This window comes from Callithrix jacchus, chromosome 15 (genome assembly GCF_049354715.1).
Source record: "Callithrix jacchus isolate 240 chromosome 15, calJac240_pri, whole genome shotgun sequence".
Lineage (NCBI taxonomy): Eukaryota > Metazoa > Chordata > Mammalia > Primates > Cebidae > Callithrix > Callithrix jacchus.
In genome coordinates, this window is record NC_133516.1 from 73,671,342 (window position 1) to 73,691,737 (window position 20,396).

At 55.0% G+C, this 20,396-nt stretch overlaps 1 protein-coding gene and 1 long non-coding RNA gene across 2 annotated transcripts; one reads left to right on the forward strand and one right to left on the reverse strand.

The window, feature by feature from the left end:
* Positions 1-9,623: 9,623 nt before the first annotated feature.
* On the reverse strand, positions 9,624-11,465 carry LOC128929761 (uncharacterized). Its single transcript, XR_013527550.1, has 2 exons — positions 11,330-11,465; positions 9,624-9,832 (listed from the first exon to the last, which is right to left on the reverse strand). It is a non-coding gene; the product is annotated as an uncharacterized LOC128929761 (long non-coding RNA).
* A 96-nt stretch (positions 11,466-11,561) lies between these two features.
* DNAJB8 (DnaJ heat shock protein family (Hsp40) member B8) lies at positions 11,562-12,611 on the forward strand. The gene has a single exon (XM_008982258.5). It carries the CDS (start codon positions 11,803-11,805, stop codon positions 12,499-12,501), a length of 699 nt encoding a protein of 232 aa, XP_008980506.1. The 5' UTR covers positions 11,562-11,802; the 3' UTR covers positions 12,502-12,611.
* Positions 12,612-20,396: the final 7,785 nt, after the last annotated feature.

Below are 20,396 nucleotides of genomic sequence, written 5' to 3' on the forward strand. Positions count from 1 at the left end.
CAGGAAGGATACACAAGAGGACATCCCCAACAGCACTGGGAATCCACAGCCACTAGACATCTCGATGGGTGTTCCGTCTCACAAATGATCAGATCCATGCCCATTCCACATGGGGCACCACTTTCCCCCTCTCATCTTAGCAGACACAGAAAAGACCGGGCAGGTGTGGAGAAGCAGCCTGGAGATGCCTTGCACGGGCAGAAATAATCTAGGTTTTGCATGCTCTCCTGCCCGGCAAGCTTCCTCCTGTACATCTCACAGAAACACTAGGATACATGAAAATAAGCAAGTTGGAAAACAATATGTAAAGTGAACTCTTGTTTTTGTTTTTACAATATTTGTCTAGAGATAGAAAAACGCCTGAGAAGACGTGTACCTGGATGATGGTAGTTGTTAGTTCTGAGGTGTGATGCAGACCCGGGGCGCGGAAGGGGCTCTTTTCCCTTTATAACTGTGGGCTGTTGTTTTGATATGTTCTGAGTATATGCCACATGCGTAATTTAAAACTTAGTCATTCACAAAAACCTGTCTTCTCTGTCTTGTTCCTAGCTGTTTTCTCTCCCTGGGATGTTCTCTCATTTAGATCAGCCTGGGGAATTTCTCTTCACTCTTCAAAACCCTGATCAAGGATCCTAGGGAAGCTTTATCTGAGTTCTTTCCTTGGGGCCCTTCAGGCCTTCCTGGTCCCTAACTAAGGCCACTCAGGGTAAAGCCCCTTACAAAACACAGACCTGACTCCCCCTTGCTGTGCAGGCTCGAGCAAGTGGCTTGGCCTCTCTGATCCCTGACTCCTCATCAGTCAAACAAGACCACATCTTTCAGGGTCATTGGAAGGATAATATGAGGAAGACAGAAGGTCTTGAAGAAACCACCCAGCAAGGACACCCTTCTAATGCCATTTTATTCCCCACTCTAGGCTCATCCTGGGTAGCCTAATGGGGGCTCTGACTGAGCCCTCAAGCCCACCTCCACTGCTAGAAGATGAGGGTGTTTGGGGACCCTGGGCAAACTGCCTGCTCTTTCTGTTCCTCCTTCTCCCACAGAACCAAGGCTGCCAGGACCAGGGGGAGTGCCAGTGGGGTGACCTAGGCTATCTGTAGGTGTTCTCATGTCTTTCTCTATCCCACCCAACTCAGGGGGGTCCTCAGAGATCATCCCTCCAGTATCACTAGGGAAACTGAAGATCAGTGGGAGCAAGGAGGGGGGAGGGTCTCACCATCTCTCCCACTGGTATGCGGGCTGAAGTTGGGGAATGGGCATCCCTGGAGAGGGGAGAGGCAGCTGCTCCCTCCCACAGCCCCATCTGTCCTTCCCTGCCCCACCCCCAGCCCACACTGCCAGGCTCCCCAGGGGACCCTGGGAAAATGCTGCCTTTGCTCCTTCTCTCTGGCCCCTGCCCTGCTAGGTCCGGCTGTTCTGATGTTCTAATGCTGTGAGGCTGGGATCCAGGTCTCCTAGGCTTTGAGGGGATGCTGGCATGGGCCCCTCCCTTTCCTCAGAATCAGGCATGAAGGGGGCTTGCTACACACACACACACACACACACACACCCCACTGGTCCTGACACCAGCCCTATCCTGCTTCCTCACCTTGCACTGCCCAGCCTGTCCCCTCTCCATTGTGCCAGCTCCTCCTGGGCCTCCCAGCCTCCAGACTGTCTCTTCTTCCTACAGGGGCCTTTCTTAACCTCTTAATTATGAAATATTTCAGATATCCAAAAGTATAGCTAACAATATAAACAACACCATGGTAGCCTTGATACTGATTTTCTATGCTGCATCACAAACCACTACACACCTCTCCCCTTGAAACCACACGTGTTTAGTATCTCACAGTTTCCATGGGCCATGAGCCCAGATGTTGCTTGGCCCTAGCTTCTCCCCAGGACCTCACCAGGTTGCAATCCACCTACTGACCAGGGCTGGCTTCTCATCAGAGAAGGCCAGTCTTCCTAGAGGCTTGACTAGGAAAGGATCTGCATCACAGCCCCTCCAGGTTACGGGCAGAGCTCACCTCCCTGCAGCTGCAGGAATCTCGGCAGCTGACTCCTGCACAGACCGCAGCTGACAGAGGCGTCAAGAGAGCTGGTGAAGCACAGCCCGGATAACATCCCCCCACCTTGCATATGCTATTGGTGGTACACAGGTCATGTTCCTGCTCACTCTCCAGGGCACAAACTCCAGGAGTTAGAAAAGTAGGGGCAGAGTCAAGTCCCCCTGATACCCTCCCCAGCCCAGCTTAGGGAGGAAACACCACAGAGATCATGGAACCCTCATGACCCTCTTGTCCCCCTTCCCCAACTCCAGAGGTAGCCAGGTCTTCATTTTCCCATGCATGTTGTTATGCTTTTACTCTATATGTATAAATCTTGAATGCATTATCCTGCATGTTTTCTATAAGTGGTGTCACAGCGATGCTTTCAATGACTGGCTTGTGTTGCTCACTGCTGTGCTGGGGCTGCACCTCCCTGCTCACACATGGAGTCTGCTCCTTCTCACTGTAGTGTCATAGTCCCCTCAAAACTGTAACACAGTGTATTTGCTCATTCTCTTTAAGATGGACGTTTTAGTCGCTCCCTTCTACCACTACCATAAACAGTGCAGCAAGGAGTGTTCTTGTCCATATGCCCATGTGTGAGGGTTTCCCTGGGGGCATAATTGCTTTATAAGTGCAATTACTGAGACAAGAGACCTTACATTCACGTCTATAAGATGCCAAAGGACCAGGTGTAGTGGCTCACGCCTGTAATCCTAGCACTTTGGGAAGTCAAGGTGTGAGGATCACTTGAGGACAGGAGTTCAGGACCAACCTAGGTAACAGTGAAACCCCATCTCTACAAAAAAGAAATACAAAAAATTATCCAGGCATGGTGGTGCACATCAGTAGTCCCAGGAGGCAGAGGTGGGAGAATCACTGTGCCTGGGAGGTCAAGGCTGTAGTGGGTTGTGATTGTGTCACTGCACTCCAGGCTGAGTGACAGAATGAGACCCTGTTTGAAAAATGAAAAAAAAAGAAGGCCAAAGGATTTTCCAAATTGGTTGTTCCAATACATGTTCCCACCAGCAGGGTATAAGAATTCTAGTTGCTCCATTTCCTTGTCAACACTTGGCAATGTCAAACTGACATTTTTACCAATTTCGTGGGTATAAAATTGAATCTCATTGAGAGCTCTTTCTAGGACATGCTATGGATCCCATCCTCCCCTTGCTTTAAATTTTCTCAAGGTCTCTCCCTCCAGGATACAATTCACGCTCTGTCGCCTGGCATCTGAGTTCTGCCTGGTGCAGCCCCTGCCCCTCTCTGGGCTCTATTCCCATCATCCCCTTCGTTCCAGGTGCAGTCGAATACAGATGCTTGCTGTCTTGCCACTGAGCCACTGAGCCCAGTGCATGCTGTTGCCTTTCATGGAACCACTCCCATGTTATAAGACTCCTGCTTTATTAAGAAATAAATCACCAAACAGGTCACCTGTGTGTTTTAAATATTCACATTGAAGACATTAATGCCTTTGGTGCATCAAAAAGACATTGCATTATAATTGCACTTATCAAATGAAAATTTCAGGGTTTAGGACAGAGTTCTCAACCTTGGTGCTGCTGACATTTGGGGCTGGATGATTCTTTGTGGTGGAGGCTGTCCTGTGCACTAGACTGGGATGTTTACCAACAGCCCTGCCTGGCCTCCATCCAGGAGATGCCAGTAGCAACTCCTCCAGTCATTGCCAAATGTCCCATGGGGAGGGAGGACTGTCCTTGTTGAGAACCATGGATTTAAGAGATGAACTCCTCATGCACCCAGGACAGAGTGGTCTGCATATGGGCACGTGATCACAGCCGTGTGATGAACACCTTCTTCCCACCTTGAAATGTCCCATGACTGAATGAGCTACTTCCCTGGGGAAGGACGTCCAGTGTCTACATCAAAGGCCCTTCATGTGTGGGAGGCCGACCCTGCTGGAACCTCCCTCTCCAAACCCTAATGAGGCATCACCTCCTCTGACCAGCCTTCCCAGACTCCCCAGACAGTGTCATCTCTCCTTCCAGTGAGTGTTGGAGCTGCATTCACACATTTGCGTGTGTCTGTTCCTTCTCCCAGGGCCTGGGGTTGGGAGTTCCCTGTGTGGGAGGACAGGGGTGATGCTGCTGAATTCAACTGTTTCTAGCCTTAACTCAGACCAGCGCAGGGAAGGATTGTGGATCGGAATTGTTGGTTGCATAGGAGCCACCCAGGTTCTTTGCTAGCAGACCTAGCACAACACAGATGTGCCTTGGGCTCCAGGGAGCAGGCCTGGCCTGGGTCACCGGAGGGCCCAGACTGAGAGAGGCGTGAGGCAGCCAGACCTCCCAGAGAGGGCTGGCAGGGGCCACGCCTTTGGAGACACAACAGTGCTATGGGGCCTCATGGAGGGCCTGTGTGCACATGTGTGACCATGTGTACACATGTGCTCACATGCATGGGGGCATGGGTGCCTGAGGATGCATGTGGAGGTTTGGGGCATCCAAGCTGACCTCCCTAAGAGCCCCAGCTTCCTGTAAGCCCCCATCTTGCTTTGTTTTCCCTCACGGATTGATGACGGCCTGCTATCATGTTAAATGTTCATGCATTATTAGTTTCTTGTATCTTCCCTGACTGCATGTCAGCATCATAAGGGCAAGGCTCTGTCCAGTGCCTTCACTGACATATGGATCCCTGGATCAAGGGGAGTGCCTGGCATATGGCATATGTATGGACAAGTACTCAGGAAACATAGGGTGTATGGGTGGCTGGGTGTGTGGGTGGCTGGGTGGTAGGTGGCTGGGTGGGTGGGTGGCTGGATGGCTGGGTGGCTGGGTGTGTGAGTGTGTGGGTGGTGGGTGGCTGGGTGTGTGGGTGGCTGGGTGACTGGATCGTTGAGTGGCTGGGTGGCTGGGTGTGTGGGTGACTGGATGGCTGGGTGTATGGGTGGCTAGGTGGTGGATGGCTATGTGTGTGGGTGGCTGGGTGGCTAGGTGTGTGGGTGGCTGGTTGGCTGGATAGCTGGATGGCTGGGTGGCTGGGTGTATGGGTGGCTAGGTGGTGGATGGCTGTGTGTGTGGGTGGCTGGCTGTGTGGGTGGCTGGGTGGCTCGATAGCTGGATGACTGGGTGGCTGGGTGTATGGGTGGCTAGGTGGTGGATGGCTGTGTGTGTGGGTGGCTGGGTGGGTGGATGGATGGCTATGTTTATGGGAAGATGGGTGGCTATCTGCTGGCATAGATGTGTGCATATGTATGCAGCCCTTTACTCTGGAAGATACTTCAGGCTTTTTTGTTCTGTACTCCAGAAAGACCCAGGAAACTCCACACCCCAGAAACTGCAGAGCCCCATGGGTGAACAGAGAGGCTCTGGGGGTTGGATCCTCCTGGAGGCTTTGAATAACTAAGGAACACAGTGTTACAGCCCTGCTTAGGACTGTTCCATGCCAGGTGGGCCGGGGGCTGGGACTCTGGAAGAGGGGAGCTGCCCTAACTGGCTGAAGCAACTTGGAACTCAGAGGGCCCCACAAATGATCCCTTCACTCAGGCAATTAACCCCTACTTGGAGCTAGATCTGAGCCTCCAGAGACCACATGGTCCACCACCACGAAGGGTGTACCTGGGTTGGGATGGCAGGGAAGGAATTCAGGAAACCCAGTGAGCACTTGTCATCACTGGCTTGCAGGACTGGGCAGGAAGGCTGCCTGGAGGTCTGACAGCTGAGCTGAGATCTCCCAGGCACCACTGGGGAGGATGTGATCTCCCGGGCCCTTCCACAGTTGCATAGCCCACTGCCTGCCCACCCCATTGGCCACCAATCTGCATGTGAGTCTGCTCATGGGCCTGTCTGCCTACCACTGGCTCACCAGCCAGACTCCCTTTTCATCTGTCTCTGCCCAGCCGTTATCAACACTGCCAGGAGACCAGCACACACACACACACACACACACACACACACACACACACACACACACACACATAGCTCCTTCTCCGTTCTAAGCTCCTCACAGTAACCCTGTGAGGGGACCATCATTACTGCCCTTTTACAGATGAGATGAGGACTCTGGGGCACAGCCAGTTTATGTGACTCCCCCAAGGACACATGCCTGGAGAGTGGCAGTGCTGGGGTTTGAACCCAGGCTATCTCACCTGACAGGCTGAGCCCTTCCCCACTGTGGGATCTGCCCCTCGACCTGTCTGTCTGTCTGTCCATCCGCCCATCTACTCTACTCCCTTCACTCACCTGCCACTCTGTCCATCCAGCCGCCCGTCCATCCATCCATCGCTGTCACCCATCCATCCTGGAGCTAATGCAGTTAGGGGACTAGGGGCCCTAAGGGGAGAGAAGGCCCCAAACTGCCCATCTGGCCAGGCCAGGGTGGCCTGGGGGTGGAGTGGGCTGCCCGGGTCGGGCAGGGCTGCAGGGGGCTGGAGGGAATTAGCTGAGTGACTGCCAGGATCATCTAATTAGGAACTCTAGTGATAAGCAGATAGGATCGGGGGTGATTAGAATCCTTTTAAAAAGCCACTCCATTAATTACAGAGACAGAGAGGGGCCTCTGGCTGCTCCGAATACCAATTGGCTGCTTAATCAGCTCCATCAGCGCCCCAGGGAGACCTTCCTGGTACTGCTGTGTGACCTTGGGTGTGCCCTGCCCTCTCTGGGCCTCTTCTGGTCACTGAAGGTCCTCCCTCTTTCCCTGGCCATGGCTCAGGGTTGACTTTAGGGCAGGCCCGAGACCAGGGACATAGGGCATCAGAGGCCAAGAAAGCCAGATTGGCTCCCCAGAGAGGGCGAAGCCCTGAAAGCACCCACTGGTGAATGGGGACAGAGAGACTTGAAGAGGGAAGGTGACCTAACAGCAGTGAGGATGGAGAGTGTGGGGCCTAGATGCATGCTCATGACTGTGTGTCCCTGTCCCTCCAGCAGGCCCTGTGGGGGCCTCAGAGCTGCTGCTGCTCTCTTCAGCTCCCAAAAACCAGTGTGGAAGACTAGCCTGAACCCTTAGCAGAAGGGAAACTCCTCTGCCTGCTGCCTGGCTCCACGGTCCCCAACTCCCTTTATGGGGAGCTCCCCACAGGGACCTCCATCTCAAGGTGCCATTGATGGTGAGGTATGGGATCTGCTCCCAGGTGACACTCCTGTTCCCGTAAGTCCTACTGAGTGGTCTCTTCCGTGTGCTCTAAGACAGCCCTGAATGGGCAGCAGTGAGGGGGTCTCTAGCCCTGTCTCCATCCTGGCTGACTCCCACAGACACGACCCAGGAACAGGGGTCAGAACAGGGCAGTGGTTGGAAGAAAGTTCCCCTGGGAGTACAACACAGACCAATGCCAGGGTCTCCAGCAAGGCAGGGAGGGCCGGGACAGGGAAGCAGCTACAGGAGTCTCAGATGCCTTGTCATGCTGGGTCCCTTGTCTCTTAACATTGTTGTCACCCCCCCCACTGTCCTGATTCCATTGTCATGGAAACCTCAGGCTTCACCTTTACAATGTCAGGCCACCAACACCCTTAACAGTGTCACCATCACCATCAATACCACAGCACCCCGTCCCCATCTCCTCCACTGCCACTATCCCTATCATCTCTGTCACTGTGACCATGGAGCTCTCCAACATGTCAGCATTGCATCACCACCACATCACTGTCACCACACCTCCTCCACCTCCATCTCCACCCACCATCCCACTGGTGACATCACCTGATCAGCACTGCCATCTCTGCTGCCAGCACTGTCGCCACTCCCACTGCCTTTGCCATTACCACCATCATTGCCTCCTCTGTCACTGCCACCATCACCACCACTGTCTACCTCAGCCAGACCCACAAGCCTCTAACTAGATTACCACTGCCACCATAGCCACCACCGCCCCTCCAGTGCCTCCCTGGCGTCACCATCTGCTTCCTCACTGCTGTCCTCACATCCACATCCATCACAGCCACCACCTTCATCCAAGCCGCCATCACCCTCACAGTACATAGCCCTATGTGTACCAAGGAGGGCATTTACTACAGGCTGCACCCTGAATGGTCTGTGAGCAACAGTTAGGGAACAAGGAATCGAGATGCTCACCCACAGCTCCGAGGTGGGCGGCTCTCTCGAGCTTGCCTGGGAGCTGCCAGGGAGCTCATGGTGTTCCTGGGAGCCCCCATCGATGCCTCAGCCTGTGGCTCAGAAGCAAGGGCTTTGAAGAAGATTGCCCCGAACTGTTGCAAAGCTTGCCATTGTCACCTGCCTGCAACGGCCTCTCTTTTCCGTTCTCCAAATCTCGTGCGTTGGCCAGCTCTAACCTGGAACTATACCAGTGACGGGATTCTTGAAAATCCCTCAGATGTCTCTAGGATGCAAGGAGACCATAGAAGAGGTTGGTGTGATGTCAAGTTACCAACGGAAAGTACAGAGCCCCACACATCAGTGCCATCACCATCGCCACCCCATCGGCACTCACACCACCATTTCCACCACGTGTCCTTCCTACCACTCAGTAGCAACCCCCCACCATTGCCTCTTCCACAACCACCCTCGCCACCATCGTCCATTAATAGCACAATTCCTGCCTCCTACCCCATCACCACCACTGGTGTCCTGGCACCAGTAGCACCAACACTGCTCCCAGCAGGGCCATTATTACCACCCCCTGCCCCCTCACCCCGACCCCTGCTGTCAGACCCACCATTAGCATCTGGCTTATGTTGGAGAACCGCTCACTCCCTCTACCCTATGAGAATTTCACGCCTCTCTCGCTGTTGCCCTGAGACTTGCAGAACCTTCCTGGAGGAGTCGTTCCCCACCCCACAGACACTGGCTTTGACCACGGGATGCAGCAAGAGTGCTACGTACGCATCATGGCCCAACAGAAGCTTGCAGAGGCAGCCCAGGCTCCTGCTAGCTCCGAGCAGCACCCTCAGGAGAGCGGGGTGTGTGGGTCAGAGCTGCTCCTTCAGCCTGGGGCCCACAGTGAAAAGTTATGGGAGGCAGGGCCCTGGCAGCTGCCTGTAGGCACTGGCTGGTGAAGTGCGGGGAACTAGATGTTTGTCATAAGCCACTGAGATCTGGAAGCTGTCACTGTGGCAGAGCCAAACAAGACGCAACTTCTGCTACCTCCACCATCTTCACCTTCATTATCACCATTATTGTCACCACTGCCAACCACACCCATGGCTCCACTAGGAGCCATTCCCATCACCTCCTCATCATACCTGCACCATCTCTGCCACCCACAACACAGGCTCAACATTACCATCTCCTCAGCATGACCATCCCCCCCCGCCACCGCAATTACTCTCCAGCACAAGCCTTGCTGCTGTCACCACCAGCATCACCATCACCGTGATCAACTCCACTTTAACCCACAATTACTGTCCCCCCCACCCCCACTGTGACCTCTACCTACACACCAACACTGCTACCATGGTCACCTCTACTATTTAATGACACCTTATCTATCTCCATGGACACCCACCGTGCCTCTCCCCACCGGCACCACAGTCAACAGCGGCACCACTCCCACTGCCACCACCACCATGGAGAACTGTGCAGGGCAAGCATCTTTCCCCCACCTCAATGGACAAGCCTGCCAGGGACAGCAGGTGCTAACTGGTAACAGAGACATAGTGACAAAAATCCAGCCACAGAGATACAGAACCAGGTTTATCTGTAGCTACACCCAGTGGAGAAGTTCTGCTCTTCAACTCCTCTGCTAAGCCACATGTGTCAGCAGGTGTGGGTGGTGGATGCCTGGCATGGGGGAGGGGTGTCATGCTCTTGATAAGCTGCATGGGGAGACAGCGATGGTCACTGGAGGCTGGGTTCGCAAAGTGTCTTTACAGTCTCCATCCCTCCTGGAATTTGGGATTGGTTAGAACATACTGTCCCCTGCTAGGAGCCTGAAAGCTAGCGGCTGTGATCATTGAAAGAAAAGAGAAAGAGAGAAGAAGGATAATAGAAAGGGATAAAGACTAGAAGAAGGAAGAGGAGAAAGAAGGGAGGAATGAAAGAAGAAAGAAGGAAGGAAAAAAGCCAAGACTGAAGAAGGGAGGGAAGGGAGAGAAAGGCAAAAGGAGGGAGGGAGGAATAGAGGGAGGGAGGGAAGGAGGGAGGGAGGGAAGGAGGGAGGGAGGGAAGGAGGGAGGGAGGAAGGAAGGGAAGGAGGAAGGAAGGGAGGGAGGAAGGAAGGGAGGGAGGAAGGAAGAGAGGAAGGGAGGAAGAGAGGAAGGGAGGGAGGAAGGGAGGAAAAGAGGGAGAGAGGGAGGGAGGGAAGAATGGAGGGAGGAAGGGAGGGAGGAAGGGAGGGAAGGAAGGCAGGCTATCTTTAGTTGACTTTAGGATCTTCATTGGTGTGATTAGTATGTAGTTTAGCATAGTTTTGATCTTAACTGGAGCTGGGTGACATGAAGGTAGAAATAGACATTAATCAGTATTGTGAATTGCTGTTTCTATATATAATCCATCCAACACAAGAACAAGAATTAAAGGAATATAAACGCCTAAGAACATTTGGTTACCCCACTCACCTGATTCATTTTCCAGGGCTGTTACAAATTATTACATACTGGGTAGCTTAATACAAAAGAAATCTCTTTCCCCCAGTTCTGGAGGCCGGAGGTCTGAAATCGAGGTGCCAGTGGGGCTGTACTCCCTCTGGAGGCTGCAGGGAGGGCCCTCCTGGCCCCCAGCATCTGGCTGCATCCCTGCAGCTGCAGCACCCCGTCAGTGTCCACCCCCTTTGAGGACACGTCACTGGATTTAGGGCCCACTCAGATAATCCAGGATGATCTCATCTCGACATCCTTAATTTAATTACATCCCAAAAGATCCCTTTTCCAAATAAACTCACATTCAGAGGTTCCAAGGATTAGGATGGGAACATATCTTTTTTGGGGCCACTATCCAACCCACCGTACTCAGTAATCAATATTTATCATCATTCCCTATTTTTCTTACCAGAATTGAGTGGAACACTTCTTTGGATTTGCTGTCCACTGCAGCCTTGGAGCCTTGGCTCTGCTTTTACACCTCCTCCCTGACTGACTCCCTGTGTGACCTTGAGCACCGCGTGTCTCTGAGCCTCACTCATCTGACAAGTGTTTACCCATGAACCTTGTGTGCCAGCCACTGTCCTACACCGGACAGACTTTCCTGCCTTTGTGGAGCTTACTGTGGAGGACCTGGCCAGATAATAGGCACGAGAAAAGCAGACTCTTGTACCCACCCCAGCCTGCCTGACCCCCATCTCAGCCTCCTCTCGTCTTAGCTGCCACCCAGCCATCAGCCGAGTGGACACACCAGGAGGTCCTTGCTCGTCTCCCCCACCACGGCCATGAACCTTTGTCACCCACCAAGGCTGGGATCCCATGGCCGATCCTGCCTGTGCCCTTTGGTTCCCAGGGCTCAGCCCATACTGCCTGGGTCACAGGACGTCCCATTCCGGCCCACCATGGTGGCTGCCTCTCCAGCAGGGGCAAGCCCAGCTTTGCCTGATGCAGAGCTGGGGGCAGGGGTTTGCCACACCCCGGGAGCTGATGTCACAAAGGGAGTTCTGAAGGGCAGCCCACCCAGGCCTGGCCCCACAGCTGCAGTGTCCCTCCCCTCTCCCACCCCTCTCAGTGGGGGCCTCTCCAGTCCCTGAGAACTGTTACTATGAAAAGGTGAATTCCTGGGCAGAATCTCGCCCAGAGCCTGCAGAGTCCAGCCAGAACCCTGCTGAAGGGCCCCAGACCAGCGGCCACCTCTCCCCTGTCCATTTGACCAGTTGGGTCGCTGTGCCCACCTGGCCTCTACGTCCCCTCTTCTTTCACCCACATCCCCGGCCATGGCTAACTACTACGAAGTGCTGGGCGTGCAGGCCAGCGCCTCCCAGGAGGACATCAAGAAGGCCTACCGCAAGCTGGCCCTTCGCTGGCACCCCGACAAGAATCCCAACAACAAGGAGGAGGCGGAGAAGAAGTTCAAGCAGGTGTCTGAGGCCTATGAGGTCCTGTCTGACTCCAAAAAGCGCTCCCTGTACGACTGTGCGGGCTGTGACAGCTGGCAGGCCGCTGGTGGGGCCAGCACACCCTACAGCAGCCCCTTCTACACCGGCTACACCTTCCGTAACCCTGAGGACATCTTCCGGGAGTTTTTTGGTGGCCTGGACCCCTTCTCCTTTGACTTCCAGGACAGCCCATTCAACAGTGACTGCAGTGGCCGGGGCCATGGCCTGCCGGGGGCCTTCTCCACAGGCTTTGGAGAGTTCCCGGCCTTCATGGAAGCCTTCTCATCCTTCAACACGCTGGGCCGCAGTGGGGGCAGCCACACCACCTTCTCATCCACCTCCTTCAGGGGCTGTGGCCCTGGCAGCTCCGGGTTCAAGTCTGTGATGTCGTCTACCGAGATGATCAATGGCCACAAGATCACTACCAGGCGCATTGTGGAGAATGGGCAGGAGCGCGTGGAGGTGGAGGAGAACGGGCAGCTCAAGTCAGTGACCGTGAATGGCAAGGAGCAGCTCAAATGGGTGGATGGCAAGTAGGCGCCAGGCACCAGGCCCTGCCTTCCCACCACCGCCACCGAGCACAGGGCAGCAGACACACGGGGCCGCAGACATAGGCCTATGGTTAATAAATGTGCCAAGTGAGTTCATGGAACAGCTTGGCTCAGCTTTGTGGGGGCATGGGGCTGGCTCTAGCCTAGTGGGCATGAAGGAGGGTATGGGTGCTGCCTCCAGGGCCTGGGCTGTTTCTGCCAGGAAGCCAGGGGTGGTTCTGCAGGGGGATCTGTCATCTTTTCCGTGCCCACCATCTGGGTTGATAAATAACGTGGCTGCCCTGTCCTGATGACCTGAAACCCAATCTTGACCCCATCTATTGCTGGCCCCTGCCATCTGCATAGGCCTTGCTGTTTCAGCTCTTAGCCTTCTCCCTTCTACTCACCCTCATGGGTTCTTCTGGGACAGCTGTGCCAAATCCATGTTCAATTGCATTGCCTGGTGACTTTAAACCTTCCACGGCTCTCCCTGCTCTAAGCATAAGGGCTACATGACTTATTCTCACCACGAGGTCCTGGTGGCCTGGGCCTGCCCACCTGCCCCCCGGCCCTCCCTCTCTGACCTCCCACCATGTGGGCCTCCCAGGTTCTTCCACTGCATCACACAACCTGCAGCTCCTGGGCCTTTGGACAGGCCGTGCTCCCAGGCGAGTGCCCACTCATCTCAGGCCTGGCACCCATGGGTGGGGGCAGACTGCCAGGGAGCAAGTCCCAGCCATGTGGAACGAGAGCTTTCCCCAGGTCAGAGCCAGGCTGACCCCTTGCAGTGCGAGTGACTCCCCATCATGGGAGGGTGCTGATGCTAAAAAAGAAAAAAAGAAAGGGGACGCTGTTCTGATGACCTGAGTCCTAGCGAGTGCCAATCTTTAAAAATTATGTATTTTAAAATATTTTACTTTGAGGCTGAGCACGGTGGCTCATGCCTATGATCCCAGCACTTTGGGAGGGCGAGGTAGGCAGATCATGAGTCAGGAGTTCGAGACCAGCCTGGCCAACCTGGTGTAACCCTGTCTGTACTAAAAAAAAAAAAATATATATATATATATATATATACAAAAATTAGCCAGGCATGGTGGCGAGCACCTGTAATCACAGCTACTCTGGAGGCTGAGGCAGGAGAATTGTTTAAACCCAGAGGGTGGAGGTTGTGGTGAGCTGCGAGACAGAGCAAGACTCCATCTGGGAAAAAAAAGTAACCTTTTTACTTTGAAACAATCTCAAACTCACAGGTGTGTCAGGCACTGTTAATTGTATGCAATTCCAGAAATATTGATTGAGCACCTGTTAGACACTGGGAATACAGCAAGGCACGGAACAGGCAGACCCTACCCTCATGCAGTTAGGATTCTGGTTGAGGGAGACACATGAAAACAGGTGTGCAGAACATGGTTCCTGCTAGTAATGAACACCGGAGAGGAAAGGGTTAGGTGAGCTGACAGACAGGGGCTCGGGGACTGGCCTTCACTTCTGAGGAGGTGACATCTGTCGGGAACTGGAATGAAGGTGAGGCGCTGGACCGTGAAGCCATCTGGGGGGAAAGTGTTCTGGGCAGAGGGAACAGCAAGTGCAGAAGCCTGGGGCAGGAATAGGTCTGCCCTTCGTGGAGAACCGCAGGGAGGCCATGTGTGGTTTCACTGAATGCCCACAACTCTTCCAGACAGGGGTCACTGATCCCACGTTATCCAAGAGGAAACTGAGGTCTGGAGAGGAGAGACTCACACAGCTGGCAACTGGCTGTGCTCAAATATCACCCCAGGTGTTTACTCCAAATGACCTGCCTTTAACGTGGTGGCGATGTCAATGCTGATGCTGGCAGTGGCGGCCCAGGGAGATGCGTTGCAGTGCTGGAGAGCATCTGGTAAAGGACCAGCAGGTGGCAATTCCTTTTTCCTTGGGGCTGCAGTAGAAGCCAAAAAAGGAGGTGATTCCAGGTTTGAGGGTTAAAGGATGGGCAGTGCCAGGGTGTCTAGCTCCCTGGCTGGGGCAGGGTGGTGTGGCATGACCACAAAAGGTGCCCTGAGCACCCACTGGACTAAGACCTGGTCAGATTTTGCTCACTTCTGCATCCCAACTCCCAGCCCAGCTCCTGGCATCTAGTAGGTGCCCAATAAATGATATGAAATGAAAGAAGGGAGGAGCATTGTGCCAGGGAGAGCAGGAACCAAGGAGTGTACTCAGAGGACACCCTCTGGAGCTCAGGACAAAAGAAGACACTGGAAGGCCAGAGGGGAGGGTGGGGCTTGGTCACATGAGGGGAACACCCAGTGAAGGAGTCATCCCAGTTCCAGATGCAGAGCCTGTCTGAGGGGCACTCAGGAGGGTCAGAGAGGCTGGACTGGCTGCTTTTCTCCAAGGGGAACCTGCTGAAGGCATCTTCCAGGAGGCCAGGGGCATGACCCCAAGATCTTTAGGGCTTGAAAAGTCCCCTTGGCTTCTGTAAGTGTCCTGGCCTAGAGAACACAGTTGGCAACCTGGTGCTATGGCTGCAGCTGAGGCTCAGGCCCGGTTGTGGCTCCCTGGGTTCTGCCTCTGAGAGCCCCTGGGACAAGCCGGCAGCTGGAGGTCCCCTAACTATGTTACAGGCAGAGCAGGGGACCCTTTGACACACAGAAGGTCGAACCCCAGCTCCCAGTCCTTCCTTGGGACTAACTTCATCAAAGCCCCCACTATAGCATTAACCACCTGACCTCTGTCCCTGCCGACTTGCTAATTTCACCAATTACTGGCCAGTTGTGGCTGCGTCAAGTGGGCCTGCTTAGCACAGGCAGCTGCTGAGCAAATCCAATTACAGCCCGGGAGCCCAGGCGACCACCGTCCTGGTGCTGGCTGCACAGCAGAAACCTGGGTGCTTGCAAGGCACCAGTCCCCAAGCACCCCAAGACCACTGGCTGGGGCCACCCTCTTTGCTTCTTTCCTGTTGCCTAGCCTCACACCTGGAGCTGGCGCCTGCTCTCTCCAACACAGACCCGTCACAACATAACCTGCTTAAATGCTTCTGAGTCCCCAGCCACTGACCCGCCCAGCTGAGCATGTGACACCTCGTGGAATCCCTGTGCCCACCCTTAGCCCCACTTTACAGATATAGAAGCTGAAACCTGGCAGCTTAGTGGCTTCCTCAGAAGCACTTCTAGGGTAGAGTCCAAGCGGTGGCATGTACAGCCCCAGGCTTGGCCACAGCACTGCCGGCTATGGGCCCTTTCTGCGGCCGAATCACGCTGGTGTTCCTGCCTGGGCCACCCTTTGCATCTCCTTCACTTGTTAGGCATCCCTGGAGGCCCCCACTCTGTGTCACTTTCTTGGGGAGGTCTTGCCAAGCTATGCTGCTGCAGCAGGCCATTCGGGCCTTTCCCGGAGCCTGTTTTAGGCCGGGCTGTGTTGGGAGGCTCAGTCTGAAGCAGTAAGAGTCCTGGGAGCCACTTTCAGAGCCAGGCTGGGGCAGTGAGGGGTTCAGGAGCCATTTTCAGAGCCAGGCTGGGGCAGTGAGGGGTTCAGGAGCCACTTTCAGAGCCAGGCTGGGGCAGTGAGGGGTTCAGGAACCATCTAGAGCCGGGCTGGGCTGGCCACACAGTGTCAGCGGCACACTGAGTGGAGTCCGCTGAGGCTGTTCTGCTGCCCCAGGCCCCATCCCAGGGTGGATTCTCCAAGCGGGGCTCAGCAGAGGGCAGGGGACACTGCAGAGTGTAGCTCACGGAGAAGATGATGGCTGTGTCCCTGTCAGGTCATCGTCACCCACTGGATCACGCCAGCCTCCTCCCCGGCCTCCTCCCTTCCCTCTTCCATCCCATTTTCATCCCAGCAGCCAGAAGAATCCTGTGAAAGCCTGAGTTTTGCAGAACGCTCAGGAGTGGGAGCCACAGTCCCTATGGCAGCCCACAGCCCCTTCCCCAGCCAGATCAGTGACCCCCCTGGCTTCCCCATCGCTCTTCACTCCAGACCCCTGGCCTCCTCCCCGTCCTGCTCACACCAGTGCGTTCCCGCACAGGGCCTCTGAGGTGGCCGTGCCCTCCACCGGAAGCCCTCCTCTGGATCTCATGCAGCCCTCCCTTGCCTCAGATCTGGGGGAGTCTCTTGCAAGCTGTCTGTGCTCTGGCCCCACCCTGCCTCCCACCTCCAGCTTTCCAACATGCTGACCCCATTGCCTTGGACCCCCACCCCACCCAGTGAACCCCACCAGATGCTACTTCCTCAGGAGGTCTCAAACTGAGGCAGGTCCCCACCTTCTCCACCCTCCACTCCAGGGTCCACACATCCTGCAAGGGCCGCGGCCGTCTGAAGGGACCAAAATCTTGTTGGGGAGCGAGAGGGCGAGATGGCATCTAAGCAAGGATTCAATGACTCTGGAGCATTTTACAAGTCAGGGTGTCAAGGCCCTGGAAGAGGTGCTGGGCTTGCAGAGCAAGTGGGGAGCCAGGCCTGTGGCCTCTCTGCCCTGAAGAGCTGGTTTGCTCAAATGCCCTTGGCCCCTGAGGCCTGGCCAGCAGAGATTGCCCATCAGGGTGCAGGCTTCTTCATGGACTGGGTGAACAGGTACACAGTTCTTAGCTTACTACACAACCGAGCAAGGGATATGGATGTTTACCCCCATTTTACAGATGCAGAAACTGAGGCTCAGGGGATGAGAGAGGTGGTCAAGGTCACAGAGCCACAGTGGGAACCGGTTCTGCCCCCCTCTTCCTCTCCCTTTGCATGGGGCCTGGGGCTGGGTGGGTGGGGCGCAGGCAGCCTCCTGCCCGCCTTCCCTCCCTCTGGCCGGTCGATGTTATCGCAGCTGATTTAATTTCAAAGACGGATTGAACTGTGGAGGGAGGGAGAGTGGCTAATCGCAGCCGCCATCTGCCCCGTTGTCATGGGGATGGGCTCCCAGCAATTGTGCGGGGCAGACCCAGATAAGGGCACCGAGAGGGCTGGAGGGGACTGCGGTGGGCGGGACAGGGAGGGCAGGAGGACTGGGAGCAGGGAGACATGGTGAAAGAGACAGGGGAGAGACAGAAGGAAGGGGTGACTGGGATCCTGGGGACCCGGGGACCTGAGAGAGACAGCGACAGACACAGATGCCAAGGGGCCAAGGAGACACATCGAGGTGCCCAAATGAGGGGTGGAGACGGAGTCCCTGGAGGGGGCTGGAGGAGGGTATGAGAAGGCCACCTTCCTGCCTCACTGCCCACCCAGCCCCAGGCGGCCCGCCTGCCCCGTCTCCCCCGCAGCCTGCCGCTGGGCAGGAGATTCTCCTCTTGTCTGCTGGGGAAGGGTCTTGGTAGCAAGTTCAGGCCTCCCCAGTCTGCCCACTCTGCCATGCCAGGGTCACAGTTCTCATGGCCCCTTCCTGGCTGGACAGGGTCCCAAGCTCAGCTCAGAGCTGGGATGTCTGCTGCTTCCACAGACAACTCCCAGTGCCCTTGATATGGCTTTGACAGCAGTCATGTCATCGAGCTTTGCCAATACTGACTTCATCTTGCGGATGGAGGGGTGGCACTGAGTGCCTGCTTTGGGCTTTGTCCACCCACTGCCATCCATCTTCCAGGCAGTCCTACCCGGCGGGCACCTTTATGCCCATTTCACAGGATAGAGTCATCTGACCCCTCCCAGAACAGGAGCCAGAAACAAGATCCCCCATCTAACTTATCCCAGCAAGCATTTATCATCACCTCTGTGTGCTGGGACTCAGGAGCTTCCAGGAGATGGCAGCGAAGGAGGCGAGGTGTCTGGTCTCTGCTCTACCAGCCACCACTGCTCAGAACCCTTCACCAGCCTCAGGCTGGCACACCTCAGCCCTGCCTTTTCACTTTTGCAGATGCTGTTTCTTCCTGGAGTGCCTCTCTGCCACCTGCACCCAACCCCACTGCTGCCCTGCCTTTGCCTCCAGCACAGCCTGGTTCTGCCTGTGCCTTGCACCTACCAAAAGCTAGCTTGAGGCCCTGGGAGGTGGGTGCTGCTCATGGCTCTGTCTCCAGTGCTCAACTCACAATGTGGGCCTCAAGATACAGGCTATGAATCAGGGCTATGCCTCTGCTGGCAACCTCAGCATCAGGCTGGGACTGAAGAGTTCAAATCCACAAAGCACTGTCCACTGGACACCTCCCTGGCAGCCCCCAGGCTCTGTAGATGCTCGTTTCCAATGCCACCGATCCCTGCCCAGCCTCCTCCCTGGACCCTGGGTACCAGCACCAGCCTGTCTGAGGAGGCCTCCCCAGGCCCCGAGCCATCCTCTGACCTGGGCACATCCCCTCCAGCCCTCAGAAAAAAAAGGTGCTTGGCTTTTTGCTAAGGTCACGGATCATTCGTTGTTACGAGTCTGAAGTCGAGACTCCCCAGAGTGGCTCACAGGGAAATATTAAAATTCCCTCCAAGACCTTCGGGACAAACCCACAAACCCACTGTGTCCACAGGTGGAAGCCTCCACACTCCTCACCAAGATCCTGGACAAAGTCCAAACTCCAGTTGGGACCTACAAGCTCGCATAAGGTCCAGCCTCTTCTCCAGCCTCATCCTTTACCACCTCCCACCTCTCTCTTTTACCACCAATGGGCTATTTTTGTGTTTGTTTAATTGCGGTAAAATACCCACAATACGATTTTCCCTTTCACTGTTTTTATGTGGACAACTGAGAGGCATGAAACTTACTTGCACTTTTCTGCTGCCCTCATCTCCATCTGCCCCAGGACTCTTTCCTCTTCCCAAATGGAAGCTGCCCTCACTCAGCTCTAACTCTGCACCCCCAGCTCCTGGTGCCCCCATTCCATACACTATCTCTGTGAAGCTGACTACTCCAGGGACCTCAGCGGTTCAGGGGCTGGAACGAGGTGGGGGGCCAAGGAGACACATCGTGTCCTCTGCACCCCAGCGTGTCCTCTCCTTTGCAGTTCTTCTTCATTGTCATTTGGGTTTTTCAGAAAGGAGCTTGCAATCACTTTCTATTGCTTCTGTAGAAAATTACTACAAACTTTGGGGTCCAAAGTAACCCAAATTTATTGTCCTACAGTTCTAGAAGCCAGAAGTCCCAAATGTGTCTCTCTGTGCTAAAATCAAGGTGTCTTCCTCTGGAAGTCTCCAAGGGAGGCTCCGTCTCCAGGCCAGTCCAGAGGCCACCGGCATTCCTTGGCTGGTGGTCCCTTCCCCCATCTTCAAAGTCAGCGGCACAGCATCCTCCAGTCTCCCTTTCTGACTGACTCCTTTTCTGACTCTGACCCTTCTGTTTCCTCTTGTAAGTGCCCTTGAGATTGCATCTAGGGCCCATATGGACTATCCTGTATAGTCTTCTTGTCTCAAGATCCTTTGCTCAGTCACATCTGCAAAGTCCCTTTTGCAATCTAAGGCAACACGCAGATTCTAGGGATTAGGACAAAGATCTTTGTGGGGAGAGGACATCTTTGTGGGGAGCCTGCAGAGAGAGAGGTGATCTCCCCACAGGGCTGGGCAGAGGGGCTGTTGAGAGACTGGCTCAAGGCCACTTACTCCTCAAATGGCCTCCTGCCTGGGAGGCCTATTTCCAAGTCACTCAGAGAGGGAGGAGGTGGGGAGGAGGTGGATTGTGTCTGGGATGCAGAGCAAAGGAGGAGAGATCAGGAGGATAGGTTTGACAGGCAGGGCCAGAAGAAGGCCCGTGTGGCAGGAGGACCTGGGAGGTGGGATGTCAGGGCAGGGCTGGGGGGTCTTGAGCAGGGGAGCCAGCACCTGCATGTGGCCAAGGCTGGGTGAGTGCTGGAAACCTTGGTTTTATCCCTTCCTCTCTCTGGGTCTGGCTTTCCGTCTGTCAAAGCTCTCTCTCTCCCCTGGCTCTGAGGACACTCCCAGCGGTTCCTCCCCAAGGCTGTGTCCCTTGTCCCAGAGCCCTGGCTATGGCATCTCATCCATCTAGAGGCATTAGTCACCCTTCAGTTTAGC

Coding starts and splice junctions, on each gene's coding strand:
- DNAJB8 (XM_008982258.5), top strand. CDS start 11,803: ATGGCTAACTACTACGAAGTGCTGGGCGTGCAGGCCAGCGCCTCCCAG.